At 37.3% G+C, this 27,743-nt stretch overlaps 1 protein-coding gene across 1 annotated transcript; it reads left to right on the forward strand.

Moving 5' to 3' along the window:
- Positions 1-15,044: 15,044 nt before the first annotated feature.
- On the forward strand, positions 15,045-16,664 carry LOC129748365 (uncharacterized). The gene has a single exon (XM_055742965.1). The coding sequence runs from the start codon at positions 15,045-15,047 to the stop codon at positions 16,662-16,664; it is 1,620 nt and encodes a 539-aa protein (XP_055598940.1).
- The last annotated feature ends 11,079 nt before the right edge of the window (positions 16,665-27,743 follow it).

A 27,743-nucleotide genomic window follows, 5' to 3' on the forward strand; every position in this document is an offset into this window, starting at 1 on the left:
AAAATTTAGTGTTTCGGAATCGTCTTATCATTTTCAAAGAAGATCTCATTATTTATGTAAAAAGATGTAAAAGTTTTCTCTTAAAATCAAAAAGTTCCCTTTTTTGTGACGTGAATTCACTCATATGCGGCTATTTTCATTCTTTTTTCAAAACAAACACATTGAATATAAACGAGTTCTTTTTTCTATAAAATGAAACAGTGTTTTTTTAGCTTCAAAACGTATTAAAAAATTTCGAAAACAAATTCATCCATATATTGTAATAAATTATTTTGTAAAAGTTGTCAAAATAACGACTTTTTCCAACAAAAAAATGATTTTCAAAATCATATAAAACATGTGTAAAAAATTTGTTTTCTCTTTTTTCCGTTGGTTTTATGTGATTTGAATTATCAAAGCTATTGACAAGTTTAAGATTTTTTGATACACGAACAGATAAAAATCATTTTTGAGCGGTACAAGCGCGTGGAATGTGTCTTAAGTTAGGGTAGCTTCAGTTTGTGCAGATTTATTGCATACTCAAAGGCGCCCTTGTTTACAGCTGCAAACGCTTGACGAAAATCAAAACAAAGTTACTGTGGAAGATATGCGATAGAAAAGTTTGTTTTAACGTTTATATAGTTTAGAATGTTTTTTTTACGTGTAGAAAACTTGATATTCACCGGTTACGGAAGAAAGAAAGATTTAAAATATTCTATTCTGGTCAATAAAAAGGAGGGAATTGTGGTTTAGAAAAAGTACGGATCAGTACGACTTTTTAGGTGAAGAAAACCGTTAAATCAGCGGCGTACGAAGAGTAGGGTGAATGTTTTCGGATACTCGTAGCAGCTTTTAAAGTTCCAACAAAACTAAATCGAATGGACTACTTCATCATACTTTTTCAATAAGGTAAGTTTTTGTTTTATGTAATTTTTTGTGTTTATATATTAAACTAGCTGACCCGGTAAACTTCATTTTATCTTTCAAATAATAAATCGTTATCTTCATCTACACGTCCTCAATTTCTCTTTTAACTCGTTAATCAATTTTTATGAAAGTCGTATCAAAATTGTTCGATTTGTGATCCATTTCAAGTAGATTTTGTGTCGGGACCTTCTCATGCAAAAAAGTGAGATTCTCGAAACTATTATACAAACCATCTCTGACTAGAAAAACCCTCGGATACCAAATTTCAATTATTCGAACGGTCTGTTTAAACGTGATGGTTTTACAAAGAAAACGCCTTCATTTTTATAAATATATAAGATTGCGTTTTTAGCATACACATTCAAGTTGCCGCTCCTTTTCGCAAAACAATAAACCGCTGAGTATTTTAAAAAAAACAAGTAAAATAGTTTATTGAAATCAGACAATATTTAAAACAACATTCACCAAATCCACGTTATTGGAAAAATTATGAAATTTTGAAAATTTACAGTTTCTGTTGTATTTCCTTAATGTTGCAATTTACAAATTCAAACAAAGGCTGCTCAATTTACAGAATCTGTTCTTGTTATAAAGTTCACCACTTTTTTCGACTTAAAAATTTTGATAAAATATCTTATTACGAAATCATATTTAGTTTAGCGTTTATGGAGCGGTTCAATTGCGACATGTTTGTTTCGATGTTTTTTTTTTTAATATCTGCCATATGATGTCATATCTGGCATCTGTCTAAATATATTCAGACGTTTTCTGAAAATTTCTACCGCACATTGTTGCAATCATAAAAACGAGTCCAGACACATAAAATTTCGTACAGAAATTCATTCAAAATGATACATCGAAGCAATCATCAAAACTAAAATGTATCGAGGCAATTCATGATTTGAACATCAAGCACATGGAGTGAACATTTTATTAGTTCTATGTTAGTCTTAATACAAACCAGATCGAAATAAAGTAATCTCTAAGGCGTAACATTTTTGGCGACGAGGATTCGAACGAATCTATCAAGATAGTCCTTCGAAAAAGGAGGAGAATCCAACCACGGTCAAACCGGTTCAAGTCAACGCCAAGCAGCCAGTTCCAGCCAAGGCCAAGCCGACATCCAGCTGGCAATCCTACAGTGGCTCGAACGTCTGACAAACCAGGAACAGAGTCCGGAACAAATCCTGGAATCCCTTTCGTTAAACATTTCTGAATTCGTTTACGATCAGGAAAACGGATTGACGTTCCAGCGGTGGTTTTCCCGGTATCAAGATCTGTTCGAGAACGACGCACGGCAGTTGGACGATGCAGCGAAGGTCTGATTGCTGCTCCGCAAGTTGAACACTCTATCCCACAGCCGCTATCTCAACTATATTCTGCCTGCACTTCCCAAGGACATCGATTTCCGAGAAACGGTATAAACCTTGAAGAAAATTTTCGGCAGTCAGGTTTCCAAGTTCCGAAAGCGTTTCCAGTGTCTCCAGATTGTCAAAAACAATATGGATGACATCATCGATTACGGCGGAAAGGTGCCAGAATTGTAACCACACCGGCCACAAGGAAGGTAACTGTTCTTGTAATCACAAAAGCACCGCCAACATCACAAGCACAGTCCAACACAACGATGGCAAGAAGCGTTCCAGAAGGAAGAAGCGTTCCAGCGCCGAAACCAGAGGGGTGTTCATTATCAACCAAGTTGAAAATCGTGCAAGCCGCAGGAAATTTGCTTCAGTTCTTGTCAACGGACAGCCAGTGTCACTCCAGATTGATTCTGCCAGTGATATTTCCATCATTTCCTCAAAAGTGTGCCCAAACCCAGCAGGCAAGGTGTTTCGTGACATCGGTTTCCGGTTTGAACCTGATCGGCATTGAATGGCTAGACCTTTTCGATCCATGGTCTATTCCGTTTAAATCGATCTGCAATCAAATCGCAATATTTTCACCGGAAAGAATCGACAAGGAAATCAAACAGATGTTGGTCCAGCACAAGCAACTGTTCAGTGGCAGTCTTGGTCATTTCAATCGCTCTAAAGTTCATCTTTACCTGAAACCAAACCCCAAACCGGTATTCTGTCCTCGACGACCAGTTCTATTCAATTCAATTCCGCTAGTCGACACCGAACTAACCCGTCTGCAGAATCTGAGAATCATCTCACCCATAGAATTCTCGGAGTGGGCAGCGCCGATTTTAGTAGTGAAGAAACCGGACAGCAGAGTACGAATCTGTGCTGACTATTCGACGGGCCTCTACGACGCATTAGAAGCCAACCATTATCCACTGCCAGTACCAGAAGAAATTCAATACATTTCTACGAACGAGTTTGGTTGTGCTGATATGTTGTCTCGACTCATTGACCGCAGCATCCGTCCGGAAGAGGATTACGTCATCGCAGCGATAGCCTTGGAAGAAGACATGGTAAGCATCCTACAAACAACCATTGATGCAGTTCCAGTATCGTTCAAAGCACTCCGTGACGCCTTAAGCAAATGCAACACACTCAAACAGGTGATCCGACACATCAACGAAGGTTGGCCAGCTTCATCACAACTCTTCTGCGAGCCGGTCAAACCGTTCTTCCAACGTCGTGAATCTCTAAGTGTGATCAACGGATGTGTGATGTTCCAGGTAAGAGTGGTCGTTCCGCATACTTACCCCAAACGATTACTCAACCAATTTCATCAAGGACATCCTGATGTGGTCCGAATGAAAGCTGTAGCCCGCAGTTTCGTCTACTGGCCGGGAATCGATGGCGAAATCGAAGACTTCGTTAAACGGTGTACCCATTGCGCCATCGCAGCCAAAGCTCCAACAAAGGTGAAATTGGAATCATGGCCCATTCCGGAGAAGCCCTGGTGTCGAATCCATATCGACTATGCAGGACCAGTTGACGGTGTCTACTTTTTCGTAGCGGTGGATTCCAGTTCCAAGTGGCCAGAGGTGATTGCAACCAATTCGACAACGGCGAGCTCAACCATCAAGCTTCTTAAGCAGATGTTCGCTACATTTAGAATCCCTGAAACGATTGTCAGCGACAACGGAATGCAATTTAAGAGTTTTGAGTTCCAAACATTCTGCCAGCAGTCCGGCATCGAGCACATCCGGACGGCGTCATTCCATCCACAATCAAATGGGTTGGCAGAACGTTTTTTGGACTCTCTCAAGCGTAGCCTGAAGAAGATTCGATCGGGAGGAGAAACTCTCGAGGATGCACTTCGAACGTTCCTGACTGGTTATCGCTCAACACCAACTGAAGATGGACAGTCACCAGCACAGAGGATGATGGGAAGACCGATGCGAACCGTATCATCACTTCTACTTCCTCCGAAGCCAACTCGTGTGCCAATCTCCAAACAGTTCAAGCCCGGTGACACAGTTTACGCGCAAGTACATCACAAGAACTCTTGGTCTTGGAAAGCCGGGGTGGTCATCAAGCGGATTGGCAATGTGAATTACAACGTTCAGCTTCAGGAATCCCAACGTCTCATCAGGTCCCATGCCAATCAGCTCCGCACACGTCCTTCCGAAGAGGTGGAATCCAAAACCGAAGCTCCGTTATCAATTTTCCTGGATGGTTTTAGTCTTGAAATTTCGCAGCCTCCACAAACTGTACCTAAAGCCGATGAATCAGTGCCGGAACCGGAAGATGGTGCAGAACCCCACTTCAATTCATCTCTCCTAACAGACGATGAATCGCTCAAGTCGGATGAAGGTGAAGCCGAAGTTCCGGAAGAGGTTCCTGCGTCTCCTGCGGCTACCATCCAAGCTCGAAGGGCACTGGATGTTTTAGCGGGGGAGAAATGATACATCGAAGCAATCATCAAAACCTAAAATGTATCGAGGCAATCCATGATTTGAACATCAAGCACATGGAGTGAAAATTTTATTAGTTCTATGTTAGTCTTAATACAAACCAGATTGAAATAAAGTAATCTCTAAGACGTAACACAAAACAAAAACCAATTTTGAATCAGATTTTTCATTTGATACCGTTTCAAGTTTTGTTTAGATGTTCCTATTTCGGACATATCACGCTTCAAAGATTTTTAAAAATTCGGTTTAGATATTCAAGATATTATTTTTTTCAACCAATTTGTTGAAGATCGTAAAGCATTTAGTCATTGGAAATAATAAATAAATACATAGTAATATTTTACATTGATTCTCACAAATCTGTCGAAGCGACGCATTTACCCTTCTTATAGACTTCCCCGTAAATCAACAACTTCTTATTATTCCATTCGGATTTACTGTAAGAGACAGAAATTTTAGATTGTGTTCGTGCGGTTTAAACGCTGGACTTGTTTCGTTCCTTTGTTAGTCATTCATTATTTTTCTTATATCATAACGATATCCAAATCGGCCTTGTTTCGCTGTCAAATTTCCGAGGGAAACTGATGTAACCTGTGTAGGATTATGATTTGCTTAACACTTCGTAATCCTGTTTAAAATTAACCTTAATGTTGAAATCAATTTTCCAACCGCAAAACCGCATCAACTTAGCGAAAGAAATGTTCCGTAGAAAGTGAATTATCAAACACAATAGACGAACATCAACAACCATCTGCTGTGGTGTTGAAATAAGTGGAAAAAACCTCCTGACAATATAATTTGTACCTGTACCTATGTAAGAGCAATGGAAGTTAAGTTCCAACAGCAGCCGCTCTCCGCTCGATGTTGGAATGGAAGGCTGGTTCTTAATGGGTAATTCAACTCAATTTGTTTCTTTCAATTGTCACATTTTCCGATTGCGCTCACGTGTTCGCGCCATATTCTTGTACTTATGTAGGTACCAAGGCATGCGCGCGCAGCACTCAACACCGCAGGTTGATAGACGGTGTGCATTTTCATCGGTCCTTCTCCATTCATCAACAAAACAACTTGACTACAAAATACCTTACCTGCCTCTCTACGCCCACTTGGATTCAGCAGGTTTTCATTATTGCACCGGGCGACAATCATCAACCACCCATCACCCACCAACAAATGCTGCTTAATAATCATCACCGTCGAAGTAGGCTTCTGTCTACCTACTTTATTGTGAATTGTGAATAAGACCTAGAGGACTAAAGATACGCGAATTTTCCTCCGCGAAAATGCCGATCCTAGCAACCATAAAGTCAATGACTTGGTTGTTTTGGCAAAAGCGATTGACAGTAAGTTGTACAATTTTTTCTCTATCTCTCTATTCTGCTCATAATTATGATTCGTAGACAGTCACAGATTCATCGTTAATCTACTCGTCGCTTGCAATTAGAAAATAAAGTGCATCATGCAACACAGTGCACAATAAGTGTTGATGCACTCTGGACAGCGAAAGGTATTTATATGGAAAGAAAGTTAAATTCGAACAACAACAACAACACCAATAACGAAAAAAAAACAATGAATTCAATTTTCAGATCAATCTGTCGCGATATGAACCTTTCGCAGCGCCACAATCGATAGAAGTCATGAAAACCACCCCAAGAGACGCCGAAGAACTGACCATCAGCAGTCATCCTTACTCAGCAGTTTCGATTTTTGTGACCTCGTTATCCAGCTCTCGAGGTCACGTCGTGGAGAGAACCCGTTAAAGTGAATCTCTAATTCAACTAACTAGCAGAAAAATACCTACATAGGTAATCCAATTATCTTGGTCCCTCCTAAAAGCCATGTTTTTTTCTTGTCGTATGTCGGTACGCATGATTAAGAATTTCGGCAGTGCCAATTTGCCAAACCATCGACAAAATTTTGGTTCGGATAAAAAAATGTGCTGAGCCTCGTCTTTCCCCTGTCTCATCATTTGTCTTGGAGCATGTCATTCGATGCTTTTAATACAGAGTGTTTGGATTTAATACTATAGTCCATACAAGGGCCTAGAATAAGTTTTACTTTTACTAAATGTTCATAAAATTCGGACAATCGATGAAAGTGCATTTATAAAATTTGTTAGGCTCACGTACGTGGAAGAAGAAAACAATCTGTTGTGTGTTTCATGCTTCTCAACAACAGAAGTATTGTAATCATTGATCACTAATCGTATTTTAACAGCCAGAACTTATGTCTGAATCCCAAAGAATAATAAAAGTGAGTTATTTTCTTCTTGTCTTTGTTCAAGTTTTTGATCATTTTAACACAAAAACGTTAAAATGGTCAAATGATCAGTGGTTGGAGCAGAGAACTCAGAGACATCTAGAACACAGGAACAATCTTCAGCGGCTTGAAATGATTTATTTTGTAGACAGAAATCACAAAACCTTAGAATGAAAGTATTTGAAGAATTGATATAGTAAATGAAAGGATTTTGAAATTATAAGTTTCATGTGTCTTCGTTGAACTGTTTTGGATTTCAGTATTCATCTACCAAGGATAGAGCGCCTTTACGTGCTCTTGAGAATAAAAAAAGAATTGAAAGAAACTCATATTTCCATATGAGTACAACATAAAACCTTCGAGGTCTGTTAAGAGTTCGAAATGCTTTTTTTCATAAATTTCATTTTTATATTATAGGAATTAGCCCTTATATTACCATGGAAATCCGCTCTAAATAATCAGCTTTCAATTTCCAACGTAACTGTATTTCAATTAAATTTTTAACATGAGAACATAATATAAAATGTAATGCTTCTCTGGAACGTAGTGCCTTGAGACTCTCCAAAAACAAAACTCTCTATGAGAGGGATCTTACAGGACACCTAAAAATCCTAAAGATATTTAAAATAAACTCACTTATTGTAAAGAACGATGACTGGATGGAACCCGTTTTCAATCTAGACATATCATACAATGTAACTATCAATGATAGGGACGTGTGGGAGTCAGGTGGACCTGCGGTTACTTCCGAATCAATAAAATTCTTTACTGATGGGTCAAAAATGGATAATAGAACTGGAGCAGGGGTGTTCGGACCTAGACTCTGGATTTCAATTCCTATGGGAAACTGGCCAACAGTGTTCCAAGCAAGTTCAAGCCATTTTAGAATGCACTTTGACCTGTTTGAAAAGAGGATACGGGTACACAATTATGTATTTATTCTCTGATAGTCAGGCCGCTCTTCGAGCACTAAGTACTTTCGTATGTTACTCCAAGCTAGTATGGGAGTGTATTGTTGCACTAAGAAACCTGGCCATACGGAACAGAGTATTTTTATTCTGGGTTCCAGGCCACTGCGGTATCCTAGGGAACGAAGAAGCAGACCAGCTAGCTAGGGAAGGATTTCAGGGCCTGTTAATTGGACCTGAACCTTTCTGTGGAGTATCGAGGAGGGCCTTGAATATGGAACACAAGAACTGCGAAAGCACCACTATTGTTTCCAACTGGAAAACAGCAGAGGGAGCAACTCAGGCTGCGCCCTCCTTAATAGGAGAGAGCGTGCTCTTGAGGCAAAGTTAATAAGCGCACAAGACATATGGTTGCATATCAGCCCTAAGAAGGTTATATCATACATCTTTGATATCATACCCGATTGGGATAAAATGCTTAGTCAGCAATCAACTGTCACTTCAACCCATAGTGCAGGTGAGCCTGATAGCATACAGTAACGCGGGGTAATTACCACAATAGATCAACTACTGGTCGCAGTGGGTTCTCCCCTACAAGGAAGAAGAGAATGCTTTTCTCGTGCATATAAGATATGATTCGAAGAAATATTTAATTATTTGAAGAAGAATGGTAAGACATGATTCGATAAATATGTTGAGGAGTTTTAAAAATTTATAGAATACCCAAGTAACCAAAAGTTCCACAAAATAGGCTCTTAGAAGCTTACTCAGCTTTGTTTGACAATTATTTTTTATTTACATAGTATTCCGTCTTACGACATAACTTGACGAACATAATTCCTAAAATTCACTCGGTTCATAGCAACCGTTCTCCAATTTCTCGGGCACCCCACGTTCGCCAGATCACGCTCCACTTGGTCTAACCACCTCGCTCGTTGCGCCCCCGCTCGTCTTGTTCCTACCGGATTCGTAGCGAACACCTGTTTTGCAGGACAGTCGTCCGGCATTCTCGCAACATGTCCCGCCCAGCGTATCCGGCCAGCCTTCACCACCTTCTGGATACTGGGTTCGCCGTAGAGGCGCGCGAGCTCGTGGTTCATCCTTCGCCTCCACACTCCGTTCTCCTGTACGCCGCCAAAGATGGTTCTTAACACTCGTCGCTCGAATACAAATGTTTGACAAATGAATAGCATTCTACTCAGCCTTAAATTTAAGTTCTTATAGATACTTTCAAAGTCCATAGGTCAAGCTGAGTAGAAGGCTATTCAGCCTCCACATGAAACCTCGAAATAAGGTTATTAAAAAGAATCATGCTTTTTTGCTTTGGATTTTATACCTATTTATGTTAATTTGATGTTGCTTTAACTGTGAATGAGTTTTATAGTTACTTGAAAAATTTGCATGCTTGAAAATTTGAACCTTAACCACTGCAACGAGGTAAGAACTGAACACGCTACCTCTGTACCAAGGTCAATTCTTAGATTGCTGTTATTTTAAACATCAATATGAACTAAACTTGGAATCATCGACTTTTCAAAACAGGCGATATGGAAAAAAGTAAATATTCGTATCTATTCACCAAAGGATGTATTAACTTTTTTCAAAACTAACTAGGAGGGATTGAAATTGAACGTGAGTGTTTTTATGTTTAAAGTTATTTTTTGTGATTAATTCATTTCTATCTGTTTCTTATTTTAGTTTCAAAAATGGAAAGCGCTTCATTGTTCATCCAGGGTTTTCATCAGACCTGTGCGGACAACTATAGAAATGGGATAGAGAAATTTCAAACCCAGCTTATCCTATTGAAGAAAAAATGATAATAAATGCGAGAAACTACCGTCGATACAAGCCCGTAATTGCGTCGCTCTAGGTGCAGGAAGAAAAATAGGATTGTAAACGTAAAGATGTGTTTTGTTGTTCCGGATTGTTAGATATGAATCTTGTTAAAATTGAAAAACAATGTGAAATACATATAAGATTTATGTCATTTTCTCATTTTGATTAAAACAGTTGATTTGTTTGTGGGTTTAATTCGTTGTTCGAATATTCGAAGTTCTGATGCTCTATTATTCACTCTTGTGAAAAATCTTAACGCTAACGATTGCATTGAAGTTCTATAGAAGATCCTAATGGAACCAAAAAGTTCGTAACAAGTTCTGTATTGAACCAAAAAATTCTTAAGAAGTTCGTAACGAAGCACGATAAGCCAAATTGAATTCTGAATTTTTAAAGTTACTTGGAACGCACAAAAATGTTCTATGCTACTTGTTTAGACTTTTTATTTTCGTTCAAAAGTCCAAATCAAGCCCTTATGTTCATTTCTCTCGAGTACCTTTTATTCGGCCAAATGTGAACTTTTAACGCACAGGATTAAGTATCTAAAGCATGGATCACTACAAATCTGGACGCATTAAAACGGGTCTATCTCGGAGCTATGTAAACGAAATAAAAATGTTTTGTACTTGAAATGTACACCCAAAATTCAGTCTCTGTGCCAATGGCGTGTAGTCAATTTCATAGCATCATTGGTACAAGAAGATAACGCGACCGGCACTGATTCGATTTGCGCCCACCGGCATTAACCTCCCAGCGCAACCGAATTGCGTATGTCTGAATGAAACAAAATAAAAACGTTTTCGCGTCCCTCCCCATCGCATCACAAGCCGAAGAAGGATGGAAATAAATACCGGCCAACACCAGGCAGCCAGCGAACCGAGCACTGTGCGTGTGAATGTAGCAAAAGCAACAACAAAAACATCCTTCTAATTCAATCAACCGGCAAACACGGCTAAGCTGTGCGTGTGTATGTAGCAAAAGCAACAACAAAAACATTCCTTCAATTCACAGGCAAACAACACCGTCCAAGCTGCCCGGCTTTAGCAGCTGTGTATATGTAGCGTGTGTATGTAATAGCAGGCAGTAAGCAAAGCACAGTTCTCATTCAATGGGTTTCCCGTTCCCTTTCCCGTTTCCATCTTAAGGCAAAGGAATGCATTGAAAGGAGGCCGAACGCCGGGAAGCCGCTGTTGTACGTTTTTTGTGATTGATCGGTAACAGAAAGCCTATGACAAATATACCTCGTCCTGCATGAAGCTCGAATAGTACACTGGTTAGAATGTCGGACTGGCAAGACGATACAATTGGTGATGTGAGTTCGATTCTCACAACAGCGCTGTGGTTTTTTTTATTTTCTTGTTTCTGGGATGAATTATCCAATAGGAAGGAAATCCCATAAAATGTTTTTCTTGTTTCGCTTGAATGTAGTGGTCATCATTTTGGTTGGGAGCCGAGTCCTTATGCCAGTTACGGTTTTTCAAACATACCGTCTTCGGCACAGTGCACATTTCAGAGCATTATCGGCACAGAGATTTGCTAAAAAGGCATTGGATTTTTGCAACCTCTTCTATGGGTGTAGGGTTTTTATTGCACTTTAAAGGAAAAATAATAAAAAAATTATTCCGATGTTGTTTTGATGAATTTTCGAATCACTCATTATAGTTTGAACACCCTATTCGCTGACCTCCGCGGCCATTTTGTTCCATAATCTCTTCATCTCTGTTGCTTCCCGAGTCGTCCTACCATTCTTCTTCATCTTCTGCTTGACAATTGCCCAAAATTTTTCGATAGGGCGGAATTGAGGGCAGTTGGGTGGGTTGATGTCCTTTTCGACAAAATCCACCCGTTGGCCTAATACCACTGTAGAACCTCCTAGCTGTAGTGGAAGCTTGCCAAATCTGGCGAAAACTTAACTAGTCCTTTGTGAGATCTAATGTACGAAAAAAAAAGTTTTTCAGGAATTCCTCCTTGTAAATTTCGGAGTCCATGGTCTTGTTTTTCACAAAAACCGGAATTTTTCGTCCGCAGCAGCAAATACCTTGCCAGATCAAACACTTTCTTGCACACTTATCAGCAAAAACGAATTTGAAGTTGCCGGGGACATAACCATGACCAGTGCAGTGCACCACTGCAGTGGCTTTACATAATTTTTGGCCAGAAAGCTGCCCAAAATCCATCTTCACGTACGTTTCGTCATCCATGAGGATGCATCCGTCGAACTTCGTTGGAATCTTCTTGTATAACTTGCGGGCACGTCCTTTGGCTACTAAATTCTGCTTCAATGTCCGGTTTGGTTGCTTACTGGTCCGATAGGATCGTATTCCTTCGCGTAGACGAATTCTGCTGACGGTGCACCGGTCGGCGTTGAATTTCTTGGCAATGTCATAGTCCGACTACCCTGTGTTTTCCTTGATCGTTCTCAACACCTTCAAATGCAGTTTCTGATTCTTAGGTCCACTATAACGCTTGGTATCAACCTGCCGATCTATAGTACGCATCTCACGGAAACGTTTGAGAACGCTACACACGGTTGATTTGACAACTGCGTGTTTAAACTTACGGGAAACTTCATCTGCATTTCACTCGGGCACATGCAACATCATTGTAGAGATGAGATGAAGGATATACAGAAAATAAATCAAGTTTAATTAAAATATAATAGAATAATACTTGTATTTGGCAACACTGAAGATATATAAAATAAAATAAATTTCTATGACAACCTTTGTTATTTTGGCTACCTTAGACAAAACAAACGAAACAAAGTCAGTCATTGATCTATCTTTATGAGCGACAGACGTGTCTGAGCGAATCTCTTAATTTAGATTCGTGAGAATCGTTAAATCACGACAATGGCGTGGTTGGTAGAATAAGGACAGAGAGCGCAGATTGTCGAGGCTTCTGCTACGAAAAATTTGTTTCTGGTGCGGCATCCGATAGAAAAAAAGGATAGGCATTGTATCTGATTCGGCCCAAGGAAAAAGACGAATTGGCTCAGGAAGCGCGGATTTTTATGGCAGCTTCTGCTGATTGATTTGATTTGGCCTTCCGGTGGAAAAAGATGAATTGGCTTAGGAAGCGCAGATTTTCAAGGCTGTGGTTATGGATTGATTTTTTTTTTCTCAGAAACAGAAGTATTAATTTTTATGTCGTTCTTGCAGTGTTTTTTTATTTTGTTTTTCTGTTTTGTCATTGGTGAATTTTTTTTAGTTTCTTCAGTTTTTTGTGTGTGTAATTTAATCAGAATGATTAAAATTGACACACACACAAAAAACTGAAAAAATTTTAAAAAAAATCACCAATGACAAAACAGAAAAAAGTTTTAACAATCACACTGCAAGAACGAACAAAAATGTCACGAACTTAAGAAATTAATTAACTTACAAATATGACAAATATTTAAAAATAACATATATTGCATGAGTAACAAAATGGACAAGAAAATACGAAATTGTTCACAATGAACAAAAATACAAATTCAACTAAAACGATAAAGGATGAAATAAAAATAACGAAATAAGTAACAAAGACAACAGATATTGAACAAAGTGATGTAAACCCAAAAAAAAAATACACAAACTGAAAAATGGAAAACAAAATTTAAAAAAAAAATTGTACAAAAAATTTAAAAAAGACTAGCTAAAAAAAATAAACAAAAAAAAATTTCAAACAAAATTGAATAAATTTAAAAAAAAAGGAGAAAATAAAATCAAAAAAAAAATACAAAACATAAAAAATTACAAAAACTACAAAAACCACAAAAATGCTAAAAATGACAAAAAATGTTAAAATTTAGAAAAATTAAAAAAAAACGCAAAAATTTCTAAAAAATGACAAAAATGACAAAATTAACAAAAATTGTCAAACAATGATCAAATTGTCAATGAAACAAATGACAAAACTGACATAATTGAAAAATATGACAAAATTTTTAGAATTCACCATACTGACATAATTAACGAAATCTACATTATTGAAAAATTTGGGAAATTGACAAAACAGACATAATTGACATAATTGACAAAATTGACAAAATTGACAAAATTGACAAAATTGACAAAATTGAAAAAATTGGCAAAATTGACAAAATTGAAAAAATTGGCAACACTTACATGATTGACAAAACTGAAAAAAATGAGAAATAATGGAAAAATTGACAAAATTTAAGAAAAAATGACAAAATTGATAAAACATGTCAAAATTGTCAAAATTGACAAAATAAACAAAAATCACAAAAATTACTAAATTGACAAAATTTACAAAAATGTCAAAAATTACAAAAATGAAATTAAAAGGAAAAAATGACAAAAATTACTAAATGACAGCATTCATAAATTTAACAAGAAACTCAAATGTAACTAATGTTTAAAAATGGCTTAATTTACTAGAATATCAATTTGACATATTGCTTAGTAGTCATAGTTAATGTATGTATTGAAAAAATTGAAAAAAATATTTCCTTTTTTCTAACTATGAAACTTTTTCTTCTTATACGTATGCCATTCTTCCCTTAAAAAATTTAAAATCGACCAAATTTTGAGTTTCAGTAAATTTAAAAAAATTGAAATGTTCAAAAGTGCCTCATTCGATAGCCAACTAAAACTGTTATTGTTATAGAATGTTTTTATATTTGATATAAAAAAAATCAGGAAAGTCGACGAGTCATGAAATAGCTTGAACGATGATGTTAATCCACCACAATTTATTCGCTCTACCACCTCGCTGAAGACGACGACGAGAGACAGCTGTGGAAAATGGGAAGCCATAGTAGCAAAAATAAACCTTGCGCGAACAGAAGAGACCCTCTTGGTTTGGTTTGGGACTCTCGGGCAGGAAAAACGCAAAAACAATGACAGGGAGCGCCGCCGCGCCTTTTCTAAGGGCATGTTCATGTTCATGTTCATGTTCAGCCACCAAACCAATCTATCTATTCATAATTTTTGTCTTATCCACACCGTCATCGTCGCCCGCCACGCGATTCATTCATTGTTGTTGTTTTGCTGATCCGGCGACGGCGTCGAGCCTCCGATCTTCCGATGGGCTCCCCGGTCTTCGTCGTCGCTGTCTGTCAGTACCTACGGAGTTGCGGTTGTTAGGATTGAGCATTCAAAACGAATGGAAGGCGACATTGGCCATCTCAGGCAGCACACCCCGTGGAAAACTATATTAGTAGGTTAGATTGGTCGTATTGGCTCAGTCGTTGGGGAGATGTGGACAGGCGAATAATCCTGCCAAGGTTGAGATATTTTTTATTTCGGAATAGTCACGAGTTGTGCGCTTCGGTCGTCGGGATATTGTGAAAGTGAATTTGAGGAAAAATGAAGAAAATGGAAACGATCCTCCCATTGTGGCTTCTGATTATGGGATTCGTATCGGCAGAAACGATTCATTTCACGAACTCCCTTAAGCATTTGCAAACGACGAAGAATTTTACCACGTACGAGGTAGAGGTTCCTGGATCACGTCCTATTACCATAATCGAAGCGAATCCGGAAGACCCTCCGGAGTTGACTTCGAGACCCCCAGCTGTTGTTGGTCGATATCGGAACAATGCCGCGGTTAGTGTTGAAGATTTGAAAGGATCGCGGAACAAGAATGATGGGGGTGACAATGTGGCTGCAATGGCGGGAGGATCTTTGAAGAAAACTCTCTACTCGCCTGATTTGTTGAACAAATTTCTTCGCGAGTATTCCGAGAAGCTAAAGAATGCTGATTCCAGCACTCGACAGAAGCTAAATGAAATTACGTTGATAAATACGAAAAAACCGTTGACAAACGACAGTGATAAGAAGGTTGAAGACGAACAGGGAAAGGAAGATGAGTTTAACTTTTCCGATGTCGATGAACGGAACAATGGTAATGGAAAGTGGTACGGTGACAATCGCAAAGATCATCCCTGGAATTCCAAGCAAGGGTGGGTTACGATGGAAGCTGTTCCGTGGTCTGCTAGTAAAGTATCAAAATGGCAAAGCAACAATTCGAACAAAAAGGGTGATCAAAATCGGGTTCAAAGCAATTATCACGGAACTCACTGGAACGACAATGACACCGCAGATATGTATGCGCGACCTAAACCATTGCTGGGATCAATTGCTTCTCAATCCAACAGTTATTATGGCCACAGTGAAGACGATGATTACAGTGATACTCCTTATTCTTCCGGAGGGCGTCCAACTTACTCGGATGAAAAACTCTTCAAGCCCTCGCTCGAATCATTTTACAATCGAAGGTATCAGCCAGCAGAAGATTACGATCGTAAATCATACCAACCCCCAACCTCGGAATCTCACGCCGGAGACACGTGGTACGATCACGGTTTCAAAAAGCTGTACGATAATCAACATCACAGGCCTGATATCATAACCGACGGCCGAATGCCACAATTTCCTGCCTACGCACCACCCGTGCTGCGGCCATCCCGTTTTCCCAGCGATCGTAATCACCCACAGTCCTATCCGGAAAACGGAAACGGAGAATGGATCCTCATCTCCACCACCAAAGGTTACCAATACCCCAGAAGGCACGGCCAGCGAGCGATCACATTTTCGCCCAATGCCGTTGCCCACAAATCGGTCAAACTAACGGTGTTACCGATGAAAAATACCCAAGACATGACCACATCTCACAACGGTCTCATCGAGGTCGCATCATCGACCCAAACCGTGGAACAGTCCTACAAAGATCAGCAGAAGAAAACCAAACTTCAACCGGCCACCACTCAGGCACCACCGATCCGGAAACGACGAGTACTTCCCCAAATCTCGCTGATGCGTCAGGATGTTCCGGACAGTTCGGCAGTGCTGGCAGCGGTCGGTGCCGGTATGGTTCCGGCGGCCCTGGCCGTTCTCGCTCCCATGGTGCTGGGCCGACGACGAAGGGAAGCTGACACGGGGGCCGAATTCCGACCACCCCTCGCTGCACCAACCCGCTTACAGTAGTAGTTAATCAGTTCTGTTTTAACCAAAAGGTGGTGCGCGACCATCTGTTGTACAAATTATAAAATAACGCGTACTGTAGCCAAGCGTGCTTATTATTTGCCGTTTGCTTTAAGCCAATTTTAAATAATACCTACCGGATTAGGTCGAGTGACGTCGAACTTGAATGCAACTTGTCGGCTGTCGAAACTGATTGCTGCTAACGGTGTCGCAATTTAGGCGCGAAACGAACGGGAAGATCAAGCCTGTTTTTATGAGTAAAAATATTAGATTGAGTAACTATGAAATTGTTGGTGGTGCAAAAAAGTTATTGACAGTTGTATTTGAAGCTCAGTCGAAAACAAAAATATTTTATTGAACTTGTTACCTAACTTAACAAGTTAAATCTTCGTTAAACAATTTTTTTGAATTCGATTTTGATATTCCACCTACGATACAAAAATATAGGAGGGCGCTTTGAAATGCCTGCACAGGTCATATGCCAGTCTTTACCAACTGAATGCCTTAGAAAGCCAATCATGTTAGTTTTTGGCAAACTAGACTAACATTTTTTGGAAATATGATGCCCAGCAGTTTTCTTTATCATGGATTCCTTAGTTTTATTTCCATTTTCCTCAACCAGTTTTATGTTTGAAAGCGATGATAAAGTTGCGTTTTTCTCTGATTTTCGTTGACTTGATTGAGAACGCTTCCGAACGCAACGTCGGACAGAGGTGACAGTTTAGTAATATATAGGACACGCTGTAGCTTTAGCTATGGATGATAGGGTGATGAATTGCCTGGAATGGAACCTCAAGATTTCGATTTCACCCGAGCCAGTTGTAGAATCTAGCGGAATGTTAGTGGGTTAGAGCACGTGGTAGGAAATCGATGTCGGCGAAAATGTGATTATCTTATGGGTAATGGTATGGCCATTTGCTTTCAAAGCACCATATTCAGTTAAATTTTTTTTTAGTTTGAAAGATTTTTGGATCAGCTGTGAAGATAGTGTCTGGTCGTAGACAAAATACAAAATTTTAATCTTTTTAGTAGTTCAGTAGTACTTTCCTCTAAACAATATACCAACTATGACATCCAAGCCAAGTGCAACTCACCTCTGACGATCCAGAAAAAAAGAGTCACAATGGATCACAGAAAAAAGTTTTTTTTAAAGAGGTGTCGCACCAACCTGTATACTTACTCAGGTGGCGATGGAAATCCCGTGCTAAATGTTAGTAAAAGTTTTTTTTTTGTAAACATTTTAACCATGCCAATTCGTGACGCCAGTGTCAAACAAACAACCATCATCGCTGTACCAGCGAAAACTAGAGAAAAAAAATCATTGCCAACTGCTGTTTACGATTCTCGCCTAGGATACATAAACATCCTGGCAAGTGACGTACGCTTTGTTAACCTGTTTACTTTTTAAATAACGAGTTCTGTAATAGTGTGCGTGTTTGTTCATCACCTTCTTTGTACCACATTGGTGTCGCACCAGCACACAGAGCTGTCAAACATCATGATCAAAGTAGCAGAGAAAACACAGAAAATCAACAAAACATAGCACTTTGTTGCACTGTGGGAAATCCCGCAGACAATAATTGGAAAAAAAAATTCAAATAATTTATTTAAGAAAGGCTCAAATTCCAGAATTCTCTCATTCTTTAGATATTGAAAAATGGAGAAAAATTGCAAAAAAATATATATGTTTGAAAAAAAAAATAACTTTTTTTTTTTTTTTATATGAAAGTTTAATGGCATTGCGGTGAACTTGATACTATGAAAATTCTTGATAGAAGAATTAAAGATTGAAATTAAATGACGGATAGACAAAGCAGATGCTTAATAGAAGAAAATTGAAAGATGTTGAAAATGAGCCAAGAGCATATTTTATGGAAAGCTTCAAAGGTGCGTTCTAGACCCTTTGTCCCACATCAATTGAATGGCTGAGAGAAGTAATAGCGAGAGGCGCAATTACGTTCACCCATACATCCAACCCGATGGATTGGTAAAGCACGTGCTTCCCAATCGGACAAAAAGTCTAGACCGCACGTGGGAAGCACGTGCTTTACCAATCCATCGGGTTGGATGTATGGGTGAACGTAATTGCGCCTCTCGCTATTACTTCTCTCAGCCATTCAATTGATGTGGGACAAAGGGTCTAGAACGCACCTTTGAAGCTTTCCATAAAATATGCTCTTGGCTCATTTTCAACATCTTTCAATTTTCTTCTATTAAGCATCTGCTTTGTCTATCCGTCATTTAATTTCAATCTTTAATTCTTCTATCAAGAATTTTCATAGTATCAAGTTCACCGCAATGCCATTAAACTTTCATAAAAATAATAATCAACGGTGACTATTCGTTAAAAAGAATAAAATCATTTGGCTTTGGGGGGTTTATATAAGGGGTAAATATTTCGAAATACAGTTCAAAAAATTAAATAGTTGGCAAAAGTAGGGACGTTTACGGTACTTGCGTGAAAACAATAAGTAGCGCTGCCGATAAAAACGGAATCCGAAACAACCAATAACACATCGCTTGAACTGGTTCAGCAAAAGGGAAGCTTCACCAGAGCCATGCGGTCTAGACTTTTTGTCCGATTGGGAAGCACGTGCTTTACCAATCCATCGGGTTGGATGTATGGGTGAACGTAATTGCGCCTCTCGCTATTACTTCTCTCAGCCATTCAATTGATGTGGGACAAAGGGTCTAGAACGCACCTTTGAAGCTTTCCATAAAATATGCTCTTGGCTCATTTTCAACATCTTTCAATTTTCTTCTATTAAGCATCTGCTTTGTCTATCCGTCATTTAATTTCAATCTTTAATTCTTCTATCAAGAATTTTCATAGTATCAAGTTCACCGCAATGCCATTAAACTTTCATAAAAATAATAATCAACGGTGACTATTCGTTAAAAAGAAAAAAAAAATAATAACTTAAAAAGCACATTTTCGGTTACTTATAACGAAAAACTTCTACGTTCAATATATTGTTGTAAACATTAATCTCTGTAAAAATACAGTGTTCAGGCTTCAGTGATTAAGCGATGTAAGAGAATTTATCTTAAGATAAAGCATGGGGAATGAAGAAAATAAAAAATGAAATAATCTAAGTTTTCAGACGAAATCATTTAGGTCCGGATGATTTTATTCAAGTTTTACGTGGATATTTTATCAAGAGTTTCTAGAGATTTAGAGCTTTTTTGGTATGGTTAGTATTTTGAACCTACCCTCCATGAAAGGTAAATATAAAACGAGCTTCGACTTTTCAGGTCACCCTATTTAGAAACTAGGCAGCCTGATGGGCTACCTTTATAATTCAAACTTTTTAAATTTTTTTTTTAAATAAGAGCTGGCTAGAAGTGTTTATGAAATGAAAAGGCAGCCACTAAAAGGATAAAGGCCTGAGTTCCGCACAAATACATGTAGAATTTTTCCCCTCCCCCTTTCTTTAAAAAAAAAGCCAATTCCCAAATGTGGTCGTGAAATTTTGACTTATGGTCTTACGATTATAACAAAAAGAAAATGCTGTCGAATTGTTGAAAACATTTTGAAATTATGTTTGCCGCTTGCTTGTATGAAAATCTCAGGAGTTATCTCAGGAATTGTATTACTTTCATAACAAACAAGAATGAGTCCAAAGGATAGGCTTTCAGATTTTATAAGGTCCATATTGAAATCCCTTTTATTCAACAAAATTAAAATTATCTGATCGAGCGTTTCTATATGCGTGCTCGTCTGAGTGAAGCAAGTACGAGTCGTGCCAAAAACGATGTGATTATATACTAAGCTTTCCAGAAATTTTCCTGTAAGTTTTTTTGAAAAACCTGGCAAAATCCAGGCATTAAATTTCAAATATTCAAATACAAGAAACCGGGTAATATCCGGTCAAATCTTGAAAAAATTTATCCATTATTCAAGGAAAATCGAACACAAACACATAAAGGATCTAAATGAAACTTGGTGTTTCCTTGAAGAGATTCCTTATTTCTAAACTCTAAACTACATCTTTCGAGGATATGATGGCTAGCATCTTACACATACTAAAACCACCTAAAACCACCAACCCACAGAAAGTAAACTATGTATGCCGTGATAAGAAGACTTGAAGGCTATCCTCTACGCCACGTGCTGCGGCTAACTCAAGAAAAAGATTGGACAAAATCAATTGAAACTTTTTCGTCGAAGCACATTTAGGTAATTGTGTCCTAATTTTCTAATTAGTTTTTGATAAAAATAATTCCTAAAAATTCGTTTTTGGACCAGAAATTCAAAACTAATCAACTCAATTTCATTTTTTGGGTAAATTTAGTAAATAATGTGAATAAATCCAGGAAAAACCGGACATCCAGGCCGATACGGAGATATTTTCCTTAAATATCCGTACACGCTCGGATAAAACCGAGGAATGCTAATTCTATAAAATTGATTGATAAAAAAATAAATATTATTAAATAATAGTATTTAAAAAAAGACCATTATTTTAAAAAGCTAAATGGCAGTTTTATTACTTGGATTTTTTTTTATATTATATAAATAATCTTTTTCATTCCATTGAAGTAATTCACACGTTTTTTTTATTTAAATTTTGAATCGTATTTTAGATTGTTTTTTTTTTTTGTTTGATTTGCCAAATAAAGTGTTTAAATCCGGGCAAAAACCGGGCATTTTTCAATGAAATCCGGGCAACCAGGCCGAGCCGGACTGTTCTTAAATTTAGTGTTAAATATCCGGGCAAACCCGGATAAAAACGGGCGATCTGGAAACCTTGCCATAACCTCATGTCGCTTCAATACCGTCATCTGTTAAAAATAAAAATATTTTATATAAATAAGACAGATGGCACATTTGTACCTCTCTAGAGGAAAACTACGAAGGAGGTACTTAAATGGATCCATTCGAGTCAAAAGTTTAGGAGATTCTTCGTCGAAGCACTTAGCAAAAACTTATGAGAGCTATGGTTAACCTTTAAACACAGACAAACAGACAGAACACTCCGAAGAAAATTTGCATGATTTTTCGCAAAGCGATTACATTGCCATCTAACGTCGACATTGCCTACCAACCTAATTGATTTTTATAAAATGATCAAGGATGCCCATGATATTGTGATGCATTCGAAAAACGTACATAAAGAAATTTTGAATTTTGCTGAACTTTTCGCTTCAATTTTCAATTTCTTACTGAAGAATATTTAGTTTTGAATGTAAGCAAATATCATGATTCTCTGAGGAACAGCTATTCTAATTCTTTCTGTTTCCCGACTAAGTGCAAAGTGATTATTATAAATATTCACAACATGATGATAGAGAGGTAGTTTAAAGGAGATTTGGTAAAAGGTGAAAAAGCTGCAAACCGGAGAAAAAAAGATAAAATTCGTCAAGCCGGGAAACAGGAAAAAAAACCAGGATTCTAAAATCGTATTAGGTTTCAAATTTTGTGTTCTATTTTCGAGAGTTCATTACAAGTTTATTTCAATATATTATTCTTATTCCAGGGCAAGATATTTGGAAATTTTCGTAAAAATCCGCCGATCAAAGCATTTGTCTATTTTGGAACATTAACTGGGAAATTTCCGATAGTCTTATTTCCAAATGCATCATCCATTGACAATTGACGGAGTTCGCGGTTGAATTATCGTATCCCCACTCAGAAGCTCTTTTAAGGGCAGAAACTCGATAAGGAATAGTAAAATTATTCACACCATCCAGCACATAGTGCTATTTATGTTATGTTATAGCATACCCCATGAAAAGTTGCACTGAAGCCCAGAACTTTTGACAATATATAAATATATAGAAAAAACTGTGTTCTTCTTATGCTGGAGCTAAAGCTTAGTTCTTTTAGAAATGGGACACTTTCATTTGCTAATAGCTCGTTAACTAGTTATTGGATTTTAAAAATTTTAACAACATTTTGTTGCCTGTAAAAAGTACTATTTGACCAATTTTTTCCAAAATTTAAAATTTATGCGTTTTTGAGATATGTACGATGCAAGAGAAAAAGAAAAAAATAATTTTGCACAGTTTCCTTTAAAATTCGTCATTATCAAATTGATAGCTGACAAAACCGTTGATTATTCAAAGAATTACTGAGTTTTTGTGGTGGATAAGTATGCAAACACTGTCAATAATGTCCACAAAGTTCAAATCAAGCAATGGAGTGAAGCAGATGATCGGCAACAACGGTTAAGGATCATCAAGGAATGCAAGTCTCATACCAGCATTTTTAATTTTCAATAAACGAAAAACCAAGGGTAGATCGCTGATATGTCCAAAACAATTTTCTCCGATAAGCTGAAAGTGTTGCCTAGTGATGACTCATTAAAATCCAACCTCAAACAACCATTTTTTGATAGTTCCAAAGCTCTTAAGCTGTAAAACCGGTACCGAAAAAAAAACGTTCAAAAATGTGGTCAAAAATAATCAAATTTGTTCATTTCGAAACAACTGTATCCACTAAAATGCTTCCAGTTTCCAGTTTCCAGAGAAGTATTGGACCAAAAAGTATCAGAAATTGAAGAAGGAAGGTGAAGCCACCTAAAATATAGATTTTACGAAGTGTAAGTTGGAGAAACTGATCAATACCATGACTAAACAAAGTGTGCGCCGGCCAATGAGAGATACCAAGAATAAAGTAGAAATTTCTTTAACAAAAAACGGTAAATATTTTTTTTCAAATTTTTTCATGAAAGATCATAACATTGCCTTCTTTTTCTTCATAGAAAGTATTTCGTTCAAACGAATGGTTTTTGAGATACAGGCATTCGTAACTGTCCCATTTCTAAAAGAACTAAGCTTTAGTGGCTATATTCTACTGGGTCAAACATATCTGTTGAATCTGATCTAAAGGTTTCTCGGAGTCATACTAAGAATTTATTCGCGTGACAGGAGGAGGGCGAAAGTATCTGTTTCCACATGACGGCAGTTTGATTTTTTTTTTCAACGGGAAAATATGTCCTTGTTATCAGCTGGTAATTTTTGAGAATTTATTGAAAATCAACACTGGATCTTCATTTCATGTACTGATAGGCGGGCACTTCGGTTGGAATCGTTCTGGGCTCAGGTTGTTTGGGAAGTTATCTCTTTTTACGTTTCTTTTTCTTCTAATGGCATCGCAGAACACGGCATATCAAATCTCCAGATTGTTCCTGATAAAATATCAAAACTCATCAAAATCTCATGAATGAATTAATAGATTATCCTACTTACGTTTTGTGGTCAGAGAATTGTGCAGGATCGAGCATTATCTAAAACTTCAAATTACGCTCTTTCCGAATGGATTTATTGTGTAATACAATTTTTTGTTGTCACGGAAAGAATAAACAAAAACAACCGGCTACCATGATGCAAATTGATTACTTTTAAAGAGGTAAACTAGCGGTATCTGGTGTCGACATTGCCTAGCTCTCTGGCTAGGGATTTTCAGTTTTGCGAAGAATGAAAATGGAGTGTCCCGTCTGTTTGTCTGTGCTTTAAAGATATGATTGCCAAAAATTGAACACCATCTAAGCACTAATCACACTGACAGGACAATTATAAAATTTGACCATTTTCTGGCTAATTTTTTTGTCAAATTTTGCAGGTTCGCAATACCGACGGTAGGTGGCAAACGTACTATTTTTCCGATACAAATGCTCTGTAGGAAAAATGTACCTGTTCAACCCGATTTTATTGTAGGAATTCCCTATTTTTTGAAAGTTGGGTATCAGTTTCTAACTGGGATAGCATTTCTTCAAATCGGTCGATGAGCACATTGGAATCGATATTGCGGACTGCTAGAAAAATTATCCAATAATCCAAATCGAGTGTCCAGTCAGTATCGTCAGTGATCTAAATGTTGCCATTAGCCTTTTTTCGATGATGTTAAAATATTTTTGGAATTGGAGAAGTAGGCTTATGCCAAACCGCCATCACGCGTTTTTTTCGGCTCCGCAAATTTTAAACAAATTCATAGAAAAATAACAAGTTTTATCAAGCAAATTTAGTGAGAGTGTTAAAAGTTCGCCAAAAAACCGTTTATGTGAAAAATACGAGTTGGAACAAGCAACTTATGAAGAACTTCGTGGTACAGGGAAAGTTAAGAAAAAAGTAAAACCTGGAAAAGGAATTTTGTGAAGGCAATTGTGAATTGAGTTCAGTGAACAAAGTAATTAATATCACTACGGTGATGCTAGAATCAACTAAATTCTGAAATCAGCTGGAAGCAACATATGGTATCAATTAAACAACATAGATATTTGTATCTGCCACAATTTTTTTTTTGTTTCGATTATAGTCGTTTTACCATCTTTATGGCATTCGCGACTTTATCAACGTTGCAGTTGGCGGATCGTTATTGAAAAACTTATCCGGTACAACTGTTTTCGATGTTTACTCTTGGGCTCGAACTCACGGACATCGGCTTAGGAGACAACAGACTTGCCAACTGAGCTATATCTGCGTCAAGCTTTGGTAGTTTCTGGTGAGATTCGTTCTTCCTTTTATCTTTTTAACAACCATATGAAGCGTTTGGCAAGGAACTCCAGATTTCATTCCTCCCCTTGATGCTGTATCTTTTGTGGTTTCATCATAAGGTTGGCCTGGCCGTAGTTGTATCTGGAATGCATTCAATATATAACAGAAACAACGTTGAAAAAATAACGAAGAACGCAAGTTTTTCATTTTCCAGGATGTCCTGTCCGGCGATGAACAACTTCCACCTTATTATAATTCATATGTATAAGAATTCATAGTATTCAATAGAAAATAAAATTTCCTTATTTCAATTAGCTTAGCTTAGCTTAGCTTGATTAACTACTCACATCCACCTTAAATCGTAAAACCCGAAGTGCATGGTTGTAGAAAATGTATGCATTGCTTGTTCCAAAAACATATTATGATAACAATCACTTCACGATCGCTGGCGTGGCTCAGTAGAAAAAGTTCCACATTGCCAATGGTTGCTACTCCGTGATTGACCGAGGCCATCAATTTTGATCAGAGGTCAAATTAATGGTGCTTGGGATTAGCAGCTCATTCACATTGCACAAAACTGATGCTCTCTCTTTTAACGTCAATAACGGCGCCGGCCACGTCCTAGTAGTCAATAGATAGATTGGAAGAAAGAGAAAAGGATGAAAGATCTATTTTGTGCTTTAGGGCCGAGGTTACCTCTGCATCCTAGCAAAACAATTTTGGTTGGGAGAGGGGTTGAAGGAATTGATTGGGAGACACTTTTGACTAGTGTTACGGTGAACCTTAAAAATTATTTTCCTAACTCCTATTAGTTCCTATTGAAAGCTTTCAGTTCATTAAAAGGCTTGTATATGTTAAGTTTAATGGTGACGAAAATTAACTATGAAGGGACTCTTAAAAATTCTTGTTTCTTATTGCTTCTTATTTCTATTGAAAATTTTGATGCATAGTGTTAATATTTAAAAAAGACTTGAAGTATGGTTGAAACTCCACAAAGTTTGTATCTGGATCATAGGGCATTAACAGCTATAATGATATAAAAAAACAACAACCAAAAAAATTATGCAAAATGAAATGTTTGCGTTTATTCCGAAAAAATCCGTTTAAAAAAAACGCGTTAACGAAGACCACAGTATTCAAATATATTAACCGTGCTATCAATATTTCAATTAACATGAAGTACTCACCCTGCACAATTGCTAATTCTTCCATTATTATATTCATTACAAACATCCAACTTTTAGTTTCTTTTTTGTCTGTTATTCTGTATGTCTGATGACTATTCATAGCTTTCACTGTATATGGTACTAAATAAATATTTGAAACTTTTTCTTTGAATACTTAAAAAAAAAATCAAATCTGCGATTTTAAAATTGCATGGGAAATTGACCACACCATCAATCCTGGCGCATGATTCCCGAAAAGCATTAAAAACACCTTTTCCGTTACTTCGGGAGAGCTGTTCAGCTACACAAACCTCACAAACCTTATCCCATTACATTATTACAGTTTTTTACGAACTTCATAAAATTCATTTTCCAACTACTTATCATTCAACAACTCCTTTAACTAATATTACAGTTAAATGATCAAACTGCCATGATAGACACAAAAAAAAATTTAGATCATTTTAAATTTGAAAATCAATAACCCAAACACAATTGATTATGTTCATCACCGAAAATGTGCCTTTTTTGTTTAAAATGCAGCTATAGCTTTGTATTATATTTCGCCCACAACTCTTTTTTGTTTAGTAAGCGATAAGCATCTCAAGCTTTTAGAGACAAAAAAATTAAATTTCCTAATTTCAATTGTTAAGAAAGTAAATAATAACCTAATTGTGGGACAACACATAACAACAAATCTGACGCAAAATACCCTCAACTTCCGGTAAAATCCTTATTAACTGCAATGGAAAATATTTAAATTTTTTACCCCTAAATTTATGCTATGAACAACAGATTACATTCTTTCTGATGCGAAAACAGTTCAACTTCTGAATGCACAAAACAGAAACATATTTGCTGAGCAGCATTTTCGTCCAAAAATTGAAATATGAATGATTTTTTTTCGATAAGACTCAATCTTCGTCGATCCACTCCTCTCTGGAGGGCTTCAGAAACTGCTGTCAACTGCTGTAACATGTCAATATTTAAAAAAACAGATTCTTTGTTTCGATGTTGATTCAAATATCGCGGAAAACATCATCTAATAATAGTGCATATACTGCCCCAAGGAAGGTTCTCATTATTCCCCTACTGTGACTGATTTTCACCTTTCGGCATAAGGATTTAAAAAGGATTTTTGAACGTTTTTATCCACTTTTTCATGTTTCAGCCAGTTAAGAGATAAGCGTTGTGTGTCTAATCACGAAACAATGATGAAACTCACATATAATAGCTGTTTTCTAAGACTTAGTGAGCGTCTTCCTTAAGGTGGCCGCTAAGCCCTTAAAAATGAATTAATGAAAGCACTATTCCAGATTTCCTGATATAAATACAAAATTTGAAGTGATTACATTTTGAAAGCTTAAACTTTCTAAAAAGTGCCAATATATTCAGGTATTTCACTTAGCCTGCTTAAAAAATCGTTAAAACTTGGGAAATTGTATCCAAAGCACCAATGGTGTAGAATTTTCAAGAT

This window comes from Uranotaenia lowii, chromosome 2 (assembly GCF_029784155.1).
Source record: "Uranotaenia lowii strain MFRU-FL chromosome 2, ASM2978415v1, whole genome shotgun sequence".
In the NCBI taxonomy this organism is placed as follows: domain Eukaryota; kingdom Metazoa; phylum Arthropoda; class Insecta; order Diptera; family Culicidae; genus Uranotaenia; species Uranotaenia lowii.